The sequence below is a fragment of the Acanthaster planci genome, linkage group LG05 (genome assembly GCF_054643075.1).
Source record: "Acanthaster planci isolate LZ-2023a linkage group LG05, COTS_SCS, whole genome shotgun sequence".
NCBI lineage: Eukaryota > Metazoa > Echinodermata > Asteroidea > Valvatida > Acanthasteridae > Acanthaster > Acanthaster planci.
The window spans coordinates 14,321,987-14,343,467 of NC_141781.1; the positions used below are offsets into that span (position 1 = coordinate 14,321,987).

The 21,481-nt window shown below is 40.5% G+C and overlaps 1 protein-coding gene and 1 pseudogene across 2 annotated transcripts; one reads left to right on the plus strand and one right to left on the minus strand.

Annotated features, from left to right (window-relative positions):
- The first annotated feature begins 482 nt into the window (after window positions 1-482).
- On the plus strand, window positions 483-10,035 carry LOC110977324 (uncharacterized). Its single transcript, XM_022231326.2, has 4 exons — window positions 483-873; window positions 1,413-1,603; window positions 3,103-3,225; window positions 6,231-10,035. Exons 1-4 carry the CDS (start codon window positions 674-676, stop codon window positions 6,797-6,799), a joined length of 1,083 nt encoding a protein of 360 aa, XP_022087018.2. The 5' UTR covers window positions 483-673; the 3' UTR covers window positions 6,800-10,035.
- A 2,933-nt stretch (window positions 10,036-12,968) lies between these two features.
- LOC110977293 (uncharacterized) lies at window positions 12,969-16,122 on the minus strand (annotated as a pseudogene). Its single transcript, XR_002597937.2, has 2 exons — window positions 15,661-16,122; window positions 12,969-13,966 (listed from the first exon to the last, which is right to left on the minus strand). The product of XR_002597937.2 is annotated as an uncharacterized LOC110977293 (transcript).
- Window positions 16,123-21,481: the final 5,359 nt, after the last annotated feature.

Consider the following 21,481-nt stretch of genomic DNA (forward strand, 5'->3'; position numbering starts at 1 on the left):
TAATCGGGTTCATTAAAGGGTTGTTAATTTATTTACATACAGTTAGTCGACGCATACATGCTAATTTATCCGTTTCCATAATCAGTAAAAATATGTACGCACACTTTTAGCATCCACGTCAACAACGTCAGGTCCGGCTGGACCAAGGTTGACCATTGATGATTAATGGCTTATTTACATTGAAAGGCGACGCAAGTATGAGAATGTGACGCCGGTTGAAAAATGCGACGCCAGTTGAAAAATGCGACACCGGATGGCACATATGGAATACCATAACTTCTTATGGACTTCCTCGTTTCTAAACCTTATTCTCACTCTATTACTTTATTGTCTATTGCACTATTTTTTTCATATTGTGTACATTCTTGTTCAGAATTATTTGGAACTGGATGATAAATCAAATCGAATTTGAACGGTAACGTATGAGAGGATCCTGGTGAAGGACGCCCTCTATGTGTCACATAAGCTCTGCCTTGGAACGTACAGAGCATACACGTGAGTACCGGCATAATGCATGTTGAATGCAGATGCTCCATGCATCATGCAATTGAGTGCGAAGTTTCCAGTTGCATATACTGTGACTAGCTGTAGACAAAGCAAAACCTCGGGTTGTTTCACACACTGACACCAGTCACGTACGTGGTGCTAAGCCTACTAGCAGTCTGCTAAAAAAATGGCCAACAGAGGCGACAACCATTGCGATGAAACTGCCGAGGAGTTTCTGGCTGACATGGAGAAAAAGCTCGTGGGCGGAATGATTGGTATCGTGGTTGCCATTGGCATGGAGACTGGGCTGTTTGATGTCTTGATATCATTGGGTGGAGAACCCAAGACCAGCCTGGAGATCGCAGACGCTGGTAACTTCAAAGAAAGGTAAATCAGGCGAAAAATAATAATGCATTGCACTGCGGCATGCCTAATCTGACTAGGCCAGTTTTGTTATTAAAAGTTAGTTTGGCCCAGGTTGCATGGCTAAGAATTACCAAACTTTGCCTAACTAGGGTCTATGTTTCCCCCAGAACTGTAAGCAGCATCCCGCATGCACTTTTCCATTCACTGATTGCACCAGTCACAAGACTTGAATCAAGCAGGCTCTGCTCAGAAACGATTTCCTGAACCAAATGGCTCTGTTCCTACAAAACAAACTCCATTTAAGCACTTAATATCTGTACTCTGATTGATTGAAAAAAAAATCCTCATCTTTTTTTTAAGGGGGTGGCCCATACCCCCCCCAGATCCACCCTTGTGGTCGTGTGGATAACATGCACATCTTAAGATCACAAGAAATGCTCCAAGCTGAGTTGGATTCCAGCGATCGTCCCTTTCTTTTGTCCAAAAAATTTTAGAAATTTTTCTTTTGTTAATTTTAAATTGACTCCAACATTCCAAAGAATGATTCATTCCACCTGCAGATATGTCAGGGAGTGGTTAGGCGCAATGACAGCTGCTAGAGTGGTGAACTTTGACCCTGAGGAGGAGAAATACTGGCTGCCTGTCCATCGGTCAAACATCACAGAGCTGAGGGGCCTTGCCATGAGTGCTCCGATTCTCTGTGGGGGCTTCCTCCAAGTGGTGGGGTGCTTCCAAAAAGATGGCCCCCCAGGTAATTACTTACTAGCTGTATATTTGGACAAGGTGCATTGAAATTCGGGGAGTGACCCTGGAAATGACCAGGAATGCACTAAAAAAGTTTGTTTTAAATCATTAAATAAGAACGATTTTATAAAACTTGCGGACTTCTCGGATGAGATGTCATTACTGTGATGGCAACATACTGTCTTATATGAAATTTTGCCTTCAGTTCAGCAAAAAGCCAGTCTAAGTTGTTATAAATGGAGGATACACTAAAATATTATTTACTTATCAGGGCTCAAAATTAACAGGCGCTGTAGCTAAAATGCACCTGTTTGTCTCAGAAATGTGCCCATAAATCGTAAAGACAGGTGCAAGTACTTGCGCCCATTTGATTCCATTATTGTACTGATAAATACATGTACCTGAACGTTTTTACTGTTTGTTTCTACTTTTGTCATTGAAAATAGCGGAACTTTTTGACTTCACTTTGGATCAGCCTTGTCACAAAACAATAACACGGTACATTTTTTTTTAATGTTGTCACCGTGCACACGCCGAGTCTCGCATGCGATGCATGCACACACTTAAACGTGCACACGAATACCCACAGCCAGTGTCACAGTCTCGCTAAATGGTCTACACAGTGGCAGTGTCTGAATCCATATGGCTGGAATTTACACATGATTGTATGGAAACTGGCCACGACCACAACCTCCTAGACTCGTGCGTAAATTCAAGCCAAATGAGTGGATTCGGCTTAGACTTCAATTTCGCTGGTTCCAGTCATAGCTTGAACATGTGGTTTTGAAACATGCTCCAAAATAGCTGGAACCAGCGAAACCAAAGTCTCAGCCTAATCCATTCGTTTTGAAAATGCTCAATTGCTGCAGTTATAGTTCCCTTTTACATTTGTGTGCATATGCACGTTATAAAGGCACAGTGCCCGGCTGTTGGCGTCGCATCGCTAAGCACAAAAGCAACAGCAAGGACCAGGGCCTTTGCTTTTTTTTCTTGAACATATGTCTTTAATATTGTATGGGAGCTACCTGCTCCCGCAAACTGACAAATTCAGCTATCTAGGGAGCAAGTACTTGCTCCGGTGATAATTAGTCCAATTTCGAGCCCTGCATATTAATATTGTACATGTATTTTAACATTTCGAATCATAGAAATGTTATCAATTAGCTATTCAACCAAGATAATAAGGTTACACATTGAAAATAGACATAAGTTGCTGTGATTACTTGGTATCATAAGTTTTTTCTTCTGTTCAATACATTTTGCATAGGTGGTCCTAAACTTGTACAAATGACTGTATGCCTACACTAACATGAGTTCTGCAAAGTAAGAACTAAAATTTTAAACCAGCTACAGCAGTACGCGTATCTGATGAAGTAAGATTGTTTTAACAAATTAAAGACCATGTAGATTTTATCCAATGATTTGTCTCCTTCCAAACACACCCCGTGCACTTAAGTTGTACTGGTCCAGTGATTGAAGTACCCATTTGCTGTTTACACCCCTCAGGAGTTCCGTTCAGCCAGTACCCCCGATTTGATGAGTTGATGACTGTTACACAAGGGCCCTGGTTCCACACGAAAATGATCCAAGAGTTTATTCCTTCCATGCCCCAGATACAGAAACAACTTGGTAAGTACTTGAAGCCTGGTTTTCAAATTGATGTTAAAAAATGCAAGCAGCATCACCAAACAGTCCCTGATAATATGCAATACTACTGAAACGCTTTATCACATCTAACGTAGACACAGACGATCGACAAAACTGGATCAAAACCAACTCTGCCGAGTGTCTGCATCTTGAGAGCACACACGCTGGCATGATTTTGTCTCTCATGCTCGTGCACCACCTGTTTTGGCCATTGTCTCTTTATGACTGACATTAAGTCAGGCAAAAACATTCTGAAGGCTTTTGATATGCGGTTCTGGAGAAGGGTACTACATCTCAGCAGGACTAAGACAAGAACAAGAACCAACAATTAGGTGAGAGCCAGTAAAGGAGTCTGAACACCAAGGTATCATGATGGTGGTCAAAGAAAGAAGGATCGCAAAGTACTGTTGCTTAAAGCAAAGATGTGAAAGTCTCGTGCATATAGTTTACAATTAACCGTTTGAGTTGAAGTGCACCCTCACTGGTGAAAGAAAGACAGGCTGGTGAGAAGTTTTCCAACCGGTTTCCTGGGCACATTTGGCGCACACACGAAGTTCATCCATTGGAGCATAAATTTGTTACGCGTACTCAGCCTGCGCCGTGCCAAACGCTGATGCTGTGATTTCCTACCCAAGGACCGATGTTTTCATTTAAAAACATGCCCTCCTTTGTTCCTGCTCAGAGCGGATAGACGAGGAAAGACCTGATGGGAACAAAAGAGGAAGAAGAAGGCATGGTAACAGTGGATAGACAACATCAGAGAGTGAACTGCAGTTGGAATACAGGAAAGGACAATAGTGCGCTTCCAACTGTTTGCAACGCGTTGGCCAATCACAATGCGTGAAATCTGTCAACCCTTTCCAAACGTATTTGGGGGTCGACAGATTTTGCACATTGTGATTGGCCGATGCTTTGCAAACTCTTGTAGGTGCACTATTGTGAAACACTCATACTGTGCAAGGATGCGCCAATGGCCAGAATTGGCTTGGGCCTAACGATGAAGTTATTAAGCCCCAGTCAACAACAAAATAGCTCACCAGCGATGAAATATTTCCAAGGGATGTTTCAGGTCAGCTTCAAGAAATGGTATAAAGACCTAAATAATACATTTGATGAGAAAAATGTTGGAGATTCATGCTTTTTTTGTGTGTGTTTTTGGTTGAATGATATTACACACTGTCTCTTCCATGACTGGCTGTGTTCTGACATCTTGTGTCATGTTGGTGATTGGTATGACTGCAACACAAACTCTGCATTCTGTCTTTAAGTTGAAAAGAAAATGAACAGAGTTTATTAAACTGCTCCAGAACACCAACGGCCATTGCCCATTTCAATACAGAGTTCATCTCCTTCCCCCTGTGAGAAAATCCTCTTACGGACATTGTTGTAGCTTTGTAGCATGGACTGGGTTTGTTCATATACCTCGGGCTACATTTTAGTGTACATGAAACAAAATCTTCCTGATGTCATAACCTGGAGCAGGACCAATGGCCATACATGTAGCTCTGCGCGAAAACAACAAATCACCAACAGTGCCCAAACTTCTGATCGGTAACCAGAACCAGTTATTGGCCACGACTGCCCCATCGCATCCTTGTCATGACTTGATGTAGGCATGGTACTGTACATACACCGTATATACAATCTGTATGTACTAGTACTTGCTGGATAAGCCCCACTGACCCCCTTCCTCCCCAACTAGTGACACAGGGAGGCTCAGGCTGCCATGTGCCTGAGTGACCACTCTGTTGGGGTTGGCTGAAGTAAATTAACTTGGTTTAAATCCCTGCTTAATCCTTTTTTACATTTAATGAAATAGACTGATTTAAATCTCATATAATTAAATCATGGTTTGTTTATTTATACATGTTTCCATTGAAATAGATAATTATATTGACAACCCCTTTATTTAAAACAAATTGGATACAAATCATTGCCATATGATTTGATTTTAAAAAGATTTGATTCCTTTTTGGATATCAAAAAATCAAACAATTACTAATCCTACACTTTACTGATATGTGTGCATTCAAATCCTGTGTGCCACGCCTTACACATGCATACATGTACGTATGTTCCTGTATGAACCAGCGCATATACATGTTATGTAGGTCCTCAGGGACTTTGTTGCCAGGTAACAAGGTGTCCTCTGAATCACACACAAGATCCAAAATTCATAAATTATGTGCATGTTGTTATGGTCACGGTGGATCGTGCGTGCTGTTGGTGTCAAACCTTTGCTCAACCTTTCAATCACCATCAGAGAATGATATTGATTTCTTTTGTGTGATGCATTTCACTTGTAAAGACCTTTGATAGTTATTGGGTTTCCACATTGTGTGTGATGTGTTTTCATAAGTAAAGACCACTGATGTTTATTGAGTTATCACACTTGTAAATGGAAATTAAATAATCTAATAAATTTAGGCACACATGTTCCTTAGTTGGAAAAATCTAGAAGCAGGCTGACAGTCGGTGCAACTCCCAGGTTTGTTGGCCTTACATGTACACATAGTTTTTGAAGAACTTTAAGAATTCAAATTGCCCAAAGAAAATAAATCCTGATAAATCATCTTGCTCAAAGACACACAGAGGGTTGGTTGGAACTTACAACCTAAATAAATACCCCTATAAACATTCAGTGCAGAGCACTAGGGAACAGCACATTTAACAACCAAAGTTACAACCCTGGAGCAAAGTTATTATCAGGCATGGTGTGATAAGCAGTTCTCTCCCATGAAAATTGGTCTTATCAAGTATGCCCTATCATCACCTGAATCAAAGTGAATGTTGTTATGAGGCAGAATTGAGCTGAGTTTCTGTGGGAAGTGATTAAAACCAGTGGGGATGTTTTACATGTTTAATTGGCAACTTGCTGGCTTGCGAAGCAATCAGTCTGAGCTTTGTGCCTAGGAACTTACCGCAAATTGACTCAATTCTGAAATTACTTTCTCCTTGAAGTACATTTTAGTTTTCCTCTCCTTCAGATGAGGGAATAGAAGTTCTTGATGCTGGCTGTGGGGCAGGCCTGTCCACCAGGATCTTGGCCGGTCACTTCCCCAAGAGTAGGTTCTGCGGTGTCGACCTGTCAGAGTCTGCAATCCTGGAGGTGAAAGAAACAGCCAAGGAGACAGGCCTCACCAATGTTGAATTCCTGGCTAGCGACATATCGCGATTGCCCACCGACTGGACGGAGAGGTTCCACTTTGTATTCATCAGTTTTGTCCTGCACGACTTATCCTACCCTGCTCAGGTTCTCCTCGAGATGTACAGGGTACTCCGACCAGGTGGCACCCTTTCCATCATCGAGGTCAACAGCCACTCCAAGCTGAAGGATAACCTGGCCTTTGAGGATCGCGACAGGATCTGTCTGGACTACACCTACAGCGTGCTGAACTGTCTCCCAACCTCCCTGGTGCAAGGGGATGGGGCGGGGCTAGGAGCTTTCTTGGGGAGGGAGGAGGCCCAGAAGATGCTGGAAACGGCCAACTTTGAAGTTGTTGCCATCACTGAAATAGCTACTGAGTCAATGCATATCATGTGCAAGAAACCTTGAAGATCAGATCCCTTTTTGAAGTCGTATTCATTCAGCGTAATTCAACTGCAAGACCCCGTCTTGTAAAAAATGAAACTTTTAGAAGTGAGAACTGATTATCTCCCATTAGCCTTCATCCCCAACTCTCAAGGCAGCGTAGAGATACTGTGGGCTGTTGAGTCATTCAAGATTTATATATTTTGGTTTAAATCCTAATATGCTTAACTGAAATTGTGCGCCAATGGCAATCATTAGTGGCAAATGATAACCCAAGAGAATGAAATTATGGTTGGACATCAGACATTTTCTAACCGTTTTCCTTATTTGTCCACACAAATGGGGAGGCTAGACATGGATAATGTCCGAGCATGCTTGGCTTTCAAGTTCACCCTCGTGACTTGCATTTCAAACTATCATACATATTGAAATTGTACATATTTGGCTTTGTTTAACTTTCAGGGGTGAGATTTCTCAGCTTTACAGCTGATTTCAGCTTGATTTTGCATTGGAGTTCAGCTTTTTTTCCTCACTGGCTGTGTACAAAAGAAAAGGAGATTTTCACAGTTCAGCTTTTTATGCCTTTTTTCAACTGTTTTCAGCTATTTTTATCATTGGTCAATCTCGCCACTGAACTTTGCTTTGTTTGCCATATAAGGAAAAAACTATACTCTGTAAATGCTGCACCTGTTTGTGCCATTAGTGTGCCTACCTGAATACAAGTAGGTACCATAGATATCTTCTTAGCTTGTCAACCTGAAATGTGCCCATGTTTGGGTTGAAATACCAACTCAACATTGATAATCTGTTGTAAAAATCTTGCTCTTACGTATATTAATCAGGGTATTCTTTGAAAGTTTTTTCCAGGCTTTGTAAAAATTGGAATCATTGGACAGTAGTTTGCAGTGTACCTGCTCCATAGAGTACCAAAGTGTGATGTCACTGTGAACCAGAAAGTGTAGTGTAAACGAATGGAGTATGCTCGTGTATTGGTTCACTCACTGGTTCTCACCGTAATGCCTTTTACACTCATAATTGTGCGCATGGCGTATTCACTTTGGTACTCCATATCATTGTGCAATTTCTGGCGTTAGGATTCGTTTTTTCCATGTATGTACATGTCAGCACTGTCCAAGCCTTAATTGTCTTAATTCATTTTTCAGGAATTGTACTTGGCAATAGTGTAATTATTTTATCCTGCTCTTAACTCTGCATGTATGATTCTGTCGTTGTATCCTGCAATTTGCTTTGGCTCAGAATGATTACAGGACAGTGGGTGACAAAAACACATGTCCCCTCACCATTGAGAATCGCATATTTGTTGCTATGTGATGACAGGATTTTTTAAAAGTCAAAATCATTTTTGTATACACTGACAATATGCCATATGTTCATTGAATTTTGCAAAGTATTCGCATTTGGTAAGTTCATCACTGAGGCTGAAACAATGGGGGGGGTACCGGTAATCAGTATTCTATATTTGATAATTCATTCCACTTATCCTAGTGAAATGAGAAGGACTATCGTGAATAGTTGGGAGCCTTGTCAGATTGATGTGGTACTTATGTTTCAATGTTATGGGCACCACACTGTGGCTGCATGCTTTGTGTTCAAACTCCAAATTGTTTTGCTGTTTTAGGGGAAGTGACTAGAGCTGTAACATAATGGCGTCAGGCTTTGCTGACCTGTGCACTTTCCTACGGCAGTGAGATGGGACTTGATTCAATAAGGCCCCATAAGAAAGCACACATGTAAACAAAGTGCGACGTCATTGTACTTTATGTTGGGCCATGACCGGATTTGGTGAGAAATTTGTCAGAAAAATATGCTTTGTCAGAAAAAAAGCACACTGAGAAATATTTCAAAACTTCAAAAAAGGAAATGGGAAGGGAGAAATGAAAAGTGAAAAGTTTCTTTTAACCAGACTTTGGCCAATCTATGTATTATTATTACTACTGGTTTATTAAAAACTGGCAACAGCAGCCTTAGGGCTGAATTATAGCACATCCTTACAATAAAGGCAACATTGAGATGAACAAAGTGAGACAATATGTAAGCAAATACATCAATACGCACATAACGATACACACAAAATACAGAATAAAGACATAAGATTGCAATTGTGTTATGACTTGGTACCAGCCCATATTAGGAAATCCAAAGATAAAATCTTTGTATAATAAAACTTACACATATGTATATTAAATACACGAGAATTTTTTTTTAAATCAATTTTTTTATTTATTTACTTTTAAGGTGTGTAAATGCAAAGGATTGTTGATAGGCACTAGTGTGTGAATTTGGCCATAACAAGTAGAAATGAGACAGACGGATTGTTATAAGATGTACATGTAACAGTGAAGTGTTGAATTTCCACTTGTATTGCTTTATACCTGAAATATGTAAAACTCACTTCTCTTTTCAGTTGTAAGAATTCTCTTTATGCGTTTAAGTAACAAAGTGGCAGCTGCATGTTAAGCACCAGCAGTAAAAAAGAACTTTTTTCATTCCTGTTGCAAACATGCGATATTATTTTTAATAAGTGCTTTAATACATTATTTAAGTTTTATTGCTTTAGAAAAAATTTAAAGCTTATTTAAAATTTCTTATTTTTTCATTTATTCCTGTTTGTGTAATATTATACCAAAAGAAAAAGGTCTCTTATATTTTTGTAGAATGCTGTTTATTATAAATTCCGTTTTTAGTGCTTTACAAAATATGTAAAGCTCAATTTCAATTTCCAATCATTAGTATTCTTTTATTTTTGTACTAAGTAAAACAGTAGCAGCTGCATGCCAAATAGCAAAATTTTTCATGTTTTTATTACGTTTGTAGAACAGATCCTACCCAAATTTAAATGCCACTATTTTACTCAATGAAACAAAAAAGAACAAAACATATAAACAGACGACAAAGCTTAACTAAAATAAAAAATCAATTCAAACTAAAGAAACATTGTGTTGGTCAGGGTTTAACCAGCGTCAGAACACTGAGAGCCAATTTCACTTTGAATTAGAAAACAGGGTGTCCAAGTTGCTGAAATTCATTTCATGTATTTATATATTGCACTTTTATTCATTTTTGTGAAAACCTACACATTGTCCAAAGGAAGAAACCTTGCCTATTGACAGTACATGTACATTGTTTCCTTCAAATATGCTTCCGATGTTAATGTAGTTATTTGACTGTAACGGAACTATTGGTAAAAGGTGTTTCAATAAAAATGACTTCCGTACTTTGCCAAAGTAGCTTCAAAAGCATTGCAGGGATTCAGACCTGTACGTCATTTGTCTCAGAGGGGAACCACAAGAGTTGAGTGACTGCAGTGTTGGCGAGTCCACAGTCAATAACAGGTCATTGCAAGTCCATCATTGGTCATCCCGTCTTAAGCCAAGTCACAAACTTTTCAATGAACAGTGACTGAAGCATTTCTTAGTCATTGTTCCCCCCCCCGTCACATCCTCAGTGGTTGTATTTACAATTTTGGTCTTGTGAGAGGGTTTGACTGGACTTGTGAAGGGATTTGTGAAAGCTAGGGCTTGTGATGGACTTGACAACACTAGGTACCCGCTTTGAGCAGAAGCACCCCGTCATCAGTTGAAAAGAGCCCCATTGGTCGGGAGTGTTTAATTTGTTGGTAGCGATGCGAGAGTTCCCACCAAAGGAGCCTCCGCTGCTGAGAAAATAGCACCCCCTCTTGGTCAAGCTCGAGGCCCACACTGTTCTTAAAATCAAATCATTTTTGAGGGGGTTCTCGGCCCCATCTACCCTTAATTGCCCCCAACCCCCATTTTACCCCATGTGTTTACTTTCAGATGAGACTTCTTAGTTCTTAGTTGTTCAGACCTGAAAAAAGACAGCCTTTAGGTCATTGATTGGCCATTGTGATTGTCACAATTTGCACTCACTGGTGTAGTACTTTGGTTTAATAGTTCATAAATTTGTTTGGCTTAATAAATCAGATACTATTTGATCCCCCCATTTTTCCTTTCTCTGACTTACTCCTCCCCTAACAGATTGTAAAATTCAAACAGTCAGCAGCTGTGTTCTCTGAGTCTATTTTCAACTTCCTTTTGAAAAGGTCCGTTGTACGAAGGGGTCTAACAGACATCAGCGATCAGTGTTTGTAATGTTACATTTTTAAGCTGTGAAAAACTGAGAAATAGTATGTTCTCCTTCTTGAGGGGAATTCTGGTTGTTTGCTCTGTTTGAGGGGTAATTGGGACATATTCATGGGACCTCCTAGCACTGAATATATATGGTTTCACTTGTTGAAACTCCACAACTGTGTGGGCCAATCAGAAATGTAGTGTTTCCTTCTCCCGGTGGTTCAGTGACAGGAACTTAAAAGTAGCCCGTTGAGCGGAACCGTGTCAAAGCCATCAAAACTCCAGTAATGAACTCGTTGGTTGAAGCCACATAGATCACGGAACCTACATGAACATGTGTCGACTCATCATCAAATCTGTGGAGCCATTTGGACATTATAATTATTCTCACAAAGAGTCAACCACCGCACAGGGTATGGGAAAGGAAAGTTTGTTTTTCTATCCAATGAAACCAAAACACCTTTTGAGGTCACACATGATAAACAGTGGGAATACACTACAGTGTGGCATTGCTTTTTGTATACTTGTGCATTTCTTCACAAGTACAGATCTTAATTAATGGTTTTAATATTCTTTCTGACAAATACCTTTTAATAAAAAGTGTATGGATTATCAAACAGGAGGGGAATATTAAGCACCCCAGCCAACAGATTTCATATATTAAGTGGTCAGAAAGAGAGGTTTTGATTTTGTTCTATTTTCAAATTTCAAAAGCAGCATTTTTTTACATGAACCTAACGAGAGGAAAGGGCCCATCAAGATGGCAGTTGTGAAAGCTTTCCTCTACAGCAAGCCAACCAAAACCAGACCAGAATTGACCACAAAGAACCAAGAGTGGGGGGGTTGCTGTCAAAATTAGGTGCCCCCCTAACAACTTTTGCTGCCTACGATTGTTGACGGCAAACAAATCAATCTCACGTGACCAGTCCATACATTGTAGTTGGCGTCATGTTTGAGCTAATGTGCACATGCAAACAACAGTATATCAGTCATGTGGGAGGAGTGAGTTTCCCGTCACCTAGCATCTGAAAACTCTCCCATTGAGTTGAAAATTGCCATAGAAATCAAATATTCCAAAGTGATGTTGGTGCCCCCCCAAAAAAACTACACCCTCATGGTCTGGAATGCCCACTGAGCCCTGCCTTGCTATTCACTGTACATTCCAAAAGCTAATCTTTAACCGGATACACACAATTTCCACCAGCGTAATTTACATGTGACAGCCAGGTTTGCTCCAGTGTACTGCAGACTATACAAAAACTGACAGGATCAATGGTTTCTGTGGCAGAATCAGGAATTAGATTTTAAATTTCCCTTTTTTTATAAAGGGGTAGCTCCCCTCGAGACAGTCATTAACTATTGTTTAGTGTCCCTTGTATTTCTTGGTATTGTGGCCCGTTAGTTTACTTGGGCCCAAGCTCCCCCTTTTGACTTTTGCCACATATGCAAGCCACATTAGTTAATGTTCCAATGGCAGAGAGTTTGGCCCTCTTGCTTTTGGTTGTTTCCTGTCCTGAGTGTAACATCCGAGTCAGTGATCTTTGCTGGAGGTTCACTTCAAGTGTCTGTGGTCTGAGTTCTGCCACAATGTGTATATTCTTCAACACTGCATATCAGAGTGCAGTTTCTATTCCACTTACTCAAATTAAATGATACCTTAGCCCAGCACAATAACACAGAAAGGCAGAGTGTTTTCTTTTCGTATCAATATTGATTCATTTGCTTTTCATACAGTCTGTACTTTGAACACAACCACTCTTTATTATTTGCTTTGATTCCACATGTTCAATCAACATTCTTCTATGCTATTGCCAGCAAGAATGTTTATCTGAAATTTGTTATCATGCTCAAGGTAACATCTGGTGGAATTTCATTCCATTTGTCACACTTAATAGCTAAAACACAGTTAATAGCTCAAAACACCATAAATAACAAATTCTAAAGAAACACCAAATAACATGCTGCCTAAACATTAAATTAATCAGTCTTATTTCACTTTTTAGAAGAAAACCAGCGAAAAAACTTTCTTGTTCCAGAAAGTGGACTCATTGAATGTGTCAGCTTAGGGGAACTGGCACATGGCGCCCCTCGATCTTGTCTAGAACTTCTAGGCATTGATGAAGTAGATGATTGAGACAATGCAAATATCCTCATCATTTGTTTCCGGAACTCATCACTACAGCCGTCATAAACAAGACTGTAAATTCCCCTCATGACACTAGGACCCTTATCCCGAGAAAGCTGCCAATAAACCGGTATCACATTTTTACGATTGGATTCTATGGAGTTATTCAGACTGCAATGCATGTGTCGCTCAAACATTGAGCATTTTAAGGATCGAGGAGTGACAAACAAGAAGACTTTGCGACAATTCTGAATGGCCTTGATCATCTCCCTCAGCATGTAATTTCCCCCAGTTTTATCCCGACTGTACTGATACCCATTTAAACTCAGTTCTCTCTCTAGCAAGTTATAGATACATTCTGCTTCCTGCTCATCATCCGGATGGCATATTATCATAAAATCGTACAAATAATGAGTGCTCGAAGGATGACCAGCAGTGTGTCCTGAATCATCCAAAGTACTGTGCGGTGTTGCAGTGCTCTCTGACGACTCCAGACTTTGAGAAAGCTCCGGCTGATCGGATTCAGAAGCTGATGCTCTGTCCGGCAATGCTTTCTGGTGGGGGCTCCTTGGAGGAGAGTCGACGGAGTCTTGGGGCATCATACCGGGAGAGCAGGTGATGGATGTGCTAGGATGCCCCTTTGGCAGCTCACTGACATCACTTGAGCACCCTGGTTCAGTACAAACACCCTGATCAACATCCCTTATCAGCTCCTTGTAGGTGGCCAGAGGATGCGGAAGGTCCGAACACCCACCAGCCTCTACACTTCTGGCCTGCTCAGTGTCACAGGACCTCCCGGGTGTAGAAATCTTGGTGCCATTTGCCCTGCTGAGATTAAGAGGCTTCCCCCCACTCTGAGAGTTGGTAGGCCCTGCCATCCCGAGACGCAGCGGTGCGGCAGCACTATATGATGGCAGCACACTGTAGTTGCCCAACATGACCATCCTCTCGAAGTTTCTGCATTGAAGAAAGTCAATTGGGAATAGGAAAATGAGAAAGGCACAACATTCTCCTCCAAATACAGTGTACAGTGAGATTTTGTAAATGGTACCTTTAGGTTGATTCAGATATGCGCAAAATAAAAGGAAAATGAGTGTTCCAATCTTTTCGTGAGCAAACTGTGCCCCAAGAAAGTTAAGGAAATCCTTGAATTAGTATGAGGACTACCTACATGTACATCTCACAATCCAGAGGAGAAATTTCAGCAGAAGATGACTACCACTCGACTAAAATCTCTGAAACCTGTGCTGGACATGTGAGTGGGGTGTATATTTGATTATCTGGGAAAAAATTTCTGTCTTTACAGTAAGACAACTGAGGAGGCGTTTGTTTCTCACAAATAAAAGTCAAAATATGTAATGTTGAAATTTAACCCCCAAAAGGGAAATGTGAAATGGGAGGGGGGGCAGGAAAAGAGAACCGGGTTGGAAAGAGAAATGATTTTTTTTTACTTGGCTTAAAAAGTACCATCTCATAAACCTGATTCCAACAAACATACTTGGGGGTTAAATTACTGATTTAATAATTAAACTTTCCATGCAAAAAATCACAAACTTGAATCTTAGAGCATTGCACATCAAGGGCTGGGGATCTATGCAGCACACAACATACTGTTCTTTTCTTCACAAAACTCAAGGTCATTTACCTGTACATACAACTGGACACAGTTAAAAGCAACTATGACTAATATGAGCTTCCTCACATGCCTCAGTTACAAGTATCCAATTAGTTTTGCATAAATTAGTACCCTCGCACACTGGTCAGCCAAGTTTGTACCCACAGGCCCACTACTGCGCCATAGCATGCATAGCCGAGGTGTGGCTGACAGGAGTTGAGATATACCAAAGACGAATAGTACTATTCACCACTGCAGGCCAAAGATCTGGCAGCAGAGCAGCACTCTCTGACTGTGAATACCCTTACTAGTCTGGGGCTCTTCGCTTTACCTCTCGCCGAGTTCCAAGAAGTGAACAAGGAGCCCCATGGCTAATTAGTTCTTGGCTAGTGCCTACAAATAGTCAAAGTAAGCTAGTGGACTAAGTTAACCCCTTCGCTACGGATGACGGTAAGAGCCGCCATAAAAATTGAGATCCTCAGCCCGCTTTTCAGCTATTATTCTTGGCCCACGCTCGAGCAAACACGGTGAAAGAAGGCATACCCTGCCTGTTGTATATATGGTGATTGGCCTTTGTGTATTGCCAAGAAATGAAAAGGCCGAATTTGCATCATAATCACCAGCTTCACAATAGTCCCCACTTTGAAAAGAGGCAACGGGAATGTGGAAGCGTGAGTAGGGCCGCATACCACCGAACAATAAGCCTTTTCACTGTGTAATTCAAAGCATGAAGAGCACGCAGGGCCACAAACCGAGAATTTGTGGTTTGGCAGGTGGCCTTCATGGCCAAGCGAGGCTGGAATTCTCTGAGTTGGCTTTCAGAAAAAAGTTCCAGTTGTCAAGGGGTTAAGTAATTGTCACTTGACATGCCTGACCATGTCGTACGTATCCAAACATGCCGAATGTTAAAAAGGCGACTTGAAGTTGTTGAGTCCTAGTAACTCTGACCATGGAGGAAGGATAAAGACAACGCTAAAAAAAAAAGGATAGAAAACTTACTAAGACTTAACCTAAAATGATCTATGCCTGTTCTTACCGACTGCTGATGCTGCATGGAGGCCTCCCATCTGGCGGACGGAATCCAATTGCAACTCCCAGTTTTAGGATAATCAAGAAAGCTCAGCAAATGGGCACGTTGTTCTGAGCCCATATCAGTGATGTCTTTCATACTGTCATGTCGTGGTAAGTATTGAAGTAGTACAGAAGGTCAAAACTGAAAGCAGCACGACAGCCAGCGCTTTGGTCTTCGGCACTGCATGTAACTGTACTACATTGGTATCCAAAATGTCTTCGCCATGCTGCAGTACAGTGCACAGTACCGTGACGTCACACTCTAATTTTAGAACAAGGGCACTTCCCGACTTTCGATATCAACTTGAGTTTTAATATACGATTCATGCAGACTACTAAAAGATTTTGAAAAGACAAATAATTTGAAAGGGGTCCGAACAATGTGCTGGAGAAATAGTCCAAAAATACGTAAGCAGCGAGAAAGTCCCAGAAAGGTTCATCGGTAGAGGGCGCCATTGATCTAACAAACGTCGCTGCATTTCATTGAATACTTTCTGTCAAAACTACTAATACGTGGGGCATTATCATCCTCACTGCATACATTTTTCGAGTTTTTCGTTTTGATTCTAAACATTTTTTTAATTATCATTGTAGTTGTGTCCAGTATTCCTTCCCTTTTTATTCTACTTTGTATTTATTTTTACCTTAGAGTGAGTTCATATTGTTATATATCGTGTCATTGATAAATAAAATATAACCGTTTCCCACTTTTTCATACTCTTGTTCTGCACAGTGCAACAGCGCTCCGCGGCGTCGCACACACGTTGACTGCACTGGTAAAATAATCTGGGGTACGGTACCTTTAGAGAACTACTACGGGGCACCCCGCCCTCATGGATGTTTGTGGCCCGGGTTTTCCTCGCATATAAAAAGAGCACCTTCAGTACATTTATAAAGGCACAAAAAGTCACGTAGTTGCTTTCTACGGTGCAGGATTAACACCACTGGTGTTATTTTGCAAAAGTGTAGATTTAGTCAAAAGTCAGTGGTGTAACTCAGTGGGGTACATTTTTCATGGGGAAACTGGGGGGCCTTCACTAATTTCTGGAGGTAATTCACTTGCTGTGTTTGGTTTATACAGTGAAAACAGTAAACCAGACAGATTTCCCTCTCCAAGTTCTGAGCAGGGGGGGGGGCACACGGGGAGCACAGGCCTCAAATAGGGGGTGCCCCCTTTAGTTACGTCACTGAATTTGGAGTGCATTAGTTTTATTCTTGGGTGAAATCCCGGGATGCATGTCATCTCCGTCTTGGGATCACATGAGATCACAGGGAAAATGTTTTCATGATGTATCTATGGAAGTAAGAAAACCATTGTGCTTGTTTGACATAGCATGTCAGCAAAATGACAGCTTTTGCCAACTCACAAACCAGTAATGGTGGACACGTAGTCAATTCCGAGGTACTTGTACTTTCGAACTAATCTGGAAAGGAAGAACTGGTTATTGCATAGACAAGAGTTAAATTGGGATACTTGATGGCAATGACCTTCATAAAAATTGGTTTTTTAAAACTGAAACTTTAGATATCACCGATGATTTTTCTTGGGGGGGTCTTTTTCAAATATATTTGTAGTTACCGCGAAGACTCCAACCCAATCCCCATTGTGTAGGGACCCCGCTCATTGGATATAAGTTGCAAGAGTTTCATTGGCTATCACTGATATTATTTCACTGTGAATTTTCTCTGTATGATTTTCTTCAGTTTTTATTTTAATGGAGGTGTTTTAGATATAAATTTTCAACCAAAGGATACAATGTAACTTTGCCTATCTGTAGGGCGCCGCGCGCGCTGCGAGTTTGTTTAACGGGTGCTCATCGGTGACGAAATCTCAGTACGATGACGTCATCCTTCAACATGGCCGTCCCTTGCGCGTAGGATGTTGTCGGCAAAGCGGGCATAATCGTTACTTCCTGAATTTACCCAGTTTCTGTCAGTCTGAGACTTTTTAATCAGGCCAGACATTCTTATTGGAAGGTAAGTTGTATATGCATGCAACTTTTCGCCTTATTTTCGCATGGCTGATATGGTGTGAACCTGAAGATCGATGGGTTCATCTGCATGCTGCACCCACTTTTTTCCAGATAGGCCTAAGCTTCGTAAGGTCTGAACGCCTTGGATGTATATGTGTGTACGTGTACACAGATCAAAGGTAATTTCCGGACAAAGCTTTTTTATCCAGGTGTTGGATGGAATAGATTTCAAGTTTTGGTTTTCTATTCAGTGAAGGCTGTGGCATATTAGATGTCATGTGTTTTTGTTTGGTCTGACGTTTTTCAGCTGCATGCTAAATAATGAATAGGCCCTAGCCTTTCTGTGGCATGTCTGGGCCTAGGCCAAAACTAATGGGCCTAGGCCTGGTTAGGGCATGTAGGGCTTGAGATTGGGCTAATTTTGTCGTGCCTAACGTTAGGCCAATTGTCCTACTTTGCTTGAAATCTGTACTTTGACTACTTGGCCTAAACCTTTTGACATTTGCAATATTACTATTTTGCCTAATTATACTTTAAAAGGACCGGAATGGGCTACTGCGCGCATGCAGTCAGAAAATAATTTTTCCACATTTTAATATAAAAAATAAATTTTTATTTTCAATTTATTTCCTTGATCCTCCCACCCACTATTTCAAAAAAAAGTTCGAAATTTAAGAAGCATTGAAAATTTTGAGTGGTTCCTTAGCAGTTTTCAGGTACATCTATCTAGGAGCTAGCAATCAAATTTGGGTCAGGAACAGCTTAGATAGCAAGATTGAGGTTTAGATTGTGAGTGTGAGTACATTTGACTGCTGAGTGATAAAAGTGCACCGTGATTTGCCGAATGGCCACTGTCTGGCTTGAGTTTGCAGTGGCCAGTCAGCATGGCAGATGCGCGCGGTAGCCTCACACATGCTACCGTACATGGGCGGATATGGACTACCTTTGGTAATTTTGTCTATGGTGTCATGAGTTCATGGTTTATCACTAAGCACTGTGTTTTCACAGTTTTTCAAGAAAAATTGTCCGAGTATTATTATATTTGATGGCTCGTCTGACGTGCCTCTCAATTCTAATAAATAGAGTACAAATAAAGTGTGGTTGGGGGTTCTTTTGTGTAAGTGTTCAGTTACATACTTGTGAACTCTATACTTGACAAATTGATTTTGTTGGGGCTGAGGTTAATTTCATTCATGTAAGCCCAACCTTCTGTTTTCATTCTTTTATATCAAAATTTATAATTAATATATCAAAATTATACACATTATTTTTATGTTGAAAGCATGATACGTGTAGCTTCAAATTCATTTTTTTGGGAGGGGGTCGGTGGTAGACCTTGTGCACTTACCTGTGCAGAATGTTTTGCAGAAGTTGTCTTTAGCATGAAATTGTTGATAAGTTTGTTCATAATTGTGTATTGACAGAGGCAATAGCTAATTTAGAATACCTTTTCCCCTCAATTCCTCAAAAACTGGTTCATTCTGTTAAACTTGCACTTTGTGACTTTCCAAACTTCATATTACATGTATGTGCCAAGTTTCCATTTAGCAAAGAGACACATCTACCAGTATTACACGTAATCATGCATTGAAGAATCTAACTATTGCTAAATATTCTGTTCCAGTGTTAACTTCAGTTTCCTTTAGTTATCAGAGCAAATTACAATGACTTTATAGAGAGATCACTTTTCTAACGGTTGCAACCACACTTTGTCACAAAAAAAATGAAAAAAAGAAGATCTGCAGCACCTGCCAATTAAGAAATGGTTGCTTTGAATTTGTTTACCAAGTTGTTTACAGTGTTAACGTTTTTGTAAACAAAACAAATTGAATATGACTTCTCACTGGAACATAGCATTTGGTTACTTTTTGGCAAAACATGTAGGGATATTTTCTTGTCATGTACAATACATATGTTATGAATTTAAACGAATCTTTTATTATTCATAATCAAACTGAAGATTAGACGAGTTGTCATGGCAACGGTAACAAAAAACAAATGAGCCAACTTCGGCGTCGTTGTTACAACTGTGAATGTCGCCCCTTGGATGTACATGTGCGGTACCTATCAAAGAAAGAAGATTTAAGAAATGCAGTACAAAGTTGAAGAGTTATTAGCAATTTAAAATGTTTACATGTTTGTTTACCTGAAGCAACGAGCCTCTGTGATACCACAATTAACCAACTTTTCATTCAGAAATTGAACCGAAAAATGGCTTTTCACAAAATGCAAATGAGTGTATCTCCGTGCCCCTTGACCCATTTTGTTCAGTTTGGTGCCAGACGACTCAGAATTACATGACTGGTAAGACTGACTCACAATAAAATGAAAATATCTGCTTTGAAAATACCCATTTCTGTCCCTTATATTTATGGGAAAGAGTTCCATATACAGATGCCACTCGACGCCCTTTGCACAAACCTCATGAGACTGGTCTGAAAATTTCGAAGTGTTTTCTGTGTAAATACATCGGCTTTTCCCTCCTAAATTGAACTTTTCTGGACACGTTTTTGCTTTCTGATGGGCAATAGGTCACTGTAAGGAGTAATTACTGGCGTCCGTATATGGAACTCTTACCCATTTATCAGTTATGGGGCAGCGCTGACATTCAGAGTTTCACAAAAATATGGGTAGCAACCACACTGCACCGATGAAAACAACTGCAACGAGCACACGCATACGTACAGATCAAAGAAAGAACCCGATCCTCGGACTGGCTGGTGCGTGCGTACGTCACCAAGGTGACTGTTTTCACCGGTGCAGTACCTGTCATTTTGCGAGAATCCCGGATGTCCACGCTGCTTCCTAAGGTTTGGATAACAAACAGCAATGCAAGCATTTTAGGGAGTCCAACTATAGGGAGTGAACCAGGCAGAAATCAATTTCTAATTTTCTTCAAAATATTTAAGTAGCCTAACCTTAACCTACCCACTCATTAAATCACAGAGACCTAAAAGGAATACATGTACTGGTACGGTATTTTCCAAATAAGTTTTCAAAATTTGTTAGCCTAAAAAGAAATTAGTGTCCATTGTGTTTTCGGCAATAGGCCTAGTCACTTTTGGCTGAAAAATGAATATGATTGGTCAGTGTTACATGAATGAAGTTCAAGTCCTTCATAATCTAACTCATTATAATGCATTGTCTTGCTCCAAGAAAAAAAACTGGTTTGCTTTGAGGTAATTTCCCAGATTTTCTTTTTCTGGTGGGCTGTTACAATTTTAGGTTCACAACTATCTTTATCCTAAATGCCGAAATAATGTAACACTATGAGAAGAGCATGGCTTGAACTAGAGTATGTAGTAAAATGGAAACAGATTGTTTTGCAGGCACACTTTTTCCATAGGGTTAAACCACGTAGCTCTATGGTTAAAGTACATACATGTACATGCAACTGTAAAATGCCTTGCTTGTTTGTCATCCAAACCCACAATGCATTGCAAATGTCAAAAAAGTTTATTTCCAGCAACTTCCTCCCCTAAATGACTTGGCAATGCTTAAGCTGTGCAATCCATGTAGCATAAGGGAACATTTTCAAGGCTGCAAAGGTACAGTTGTGCTCAAAATTATTCATACCCTTTGGAAAATAACATACTTTTCTAAATTAGTATTACCGAAAATGGGTCACTTGGGAGACATTCCCATAAAAACGTGCCCAAAATTGTTCAAACTTTACCATCCCATAATTCAATATTCCCTAATCCTGGCCATCACTCTGGTCTTCAGCCCCGTCCACAGATTCTCTATTGGATTTAAGTCAGGACCTTGACTTGGCCATTCCAGTACATGGACACCATTTTCCTTGAATCACTG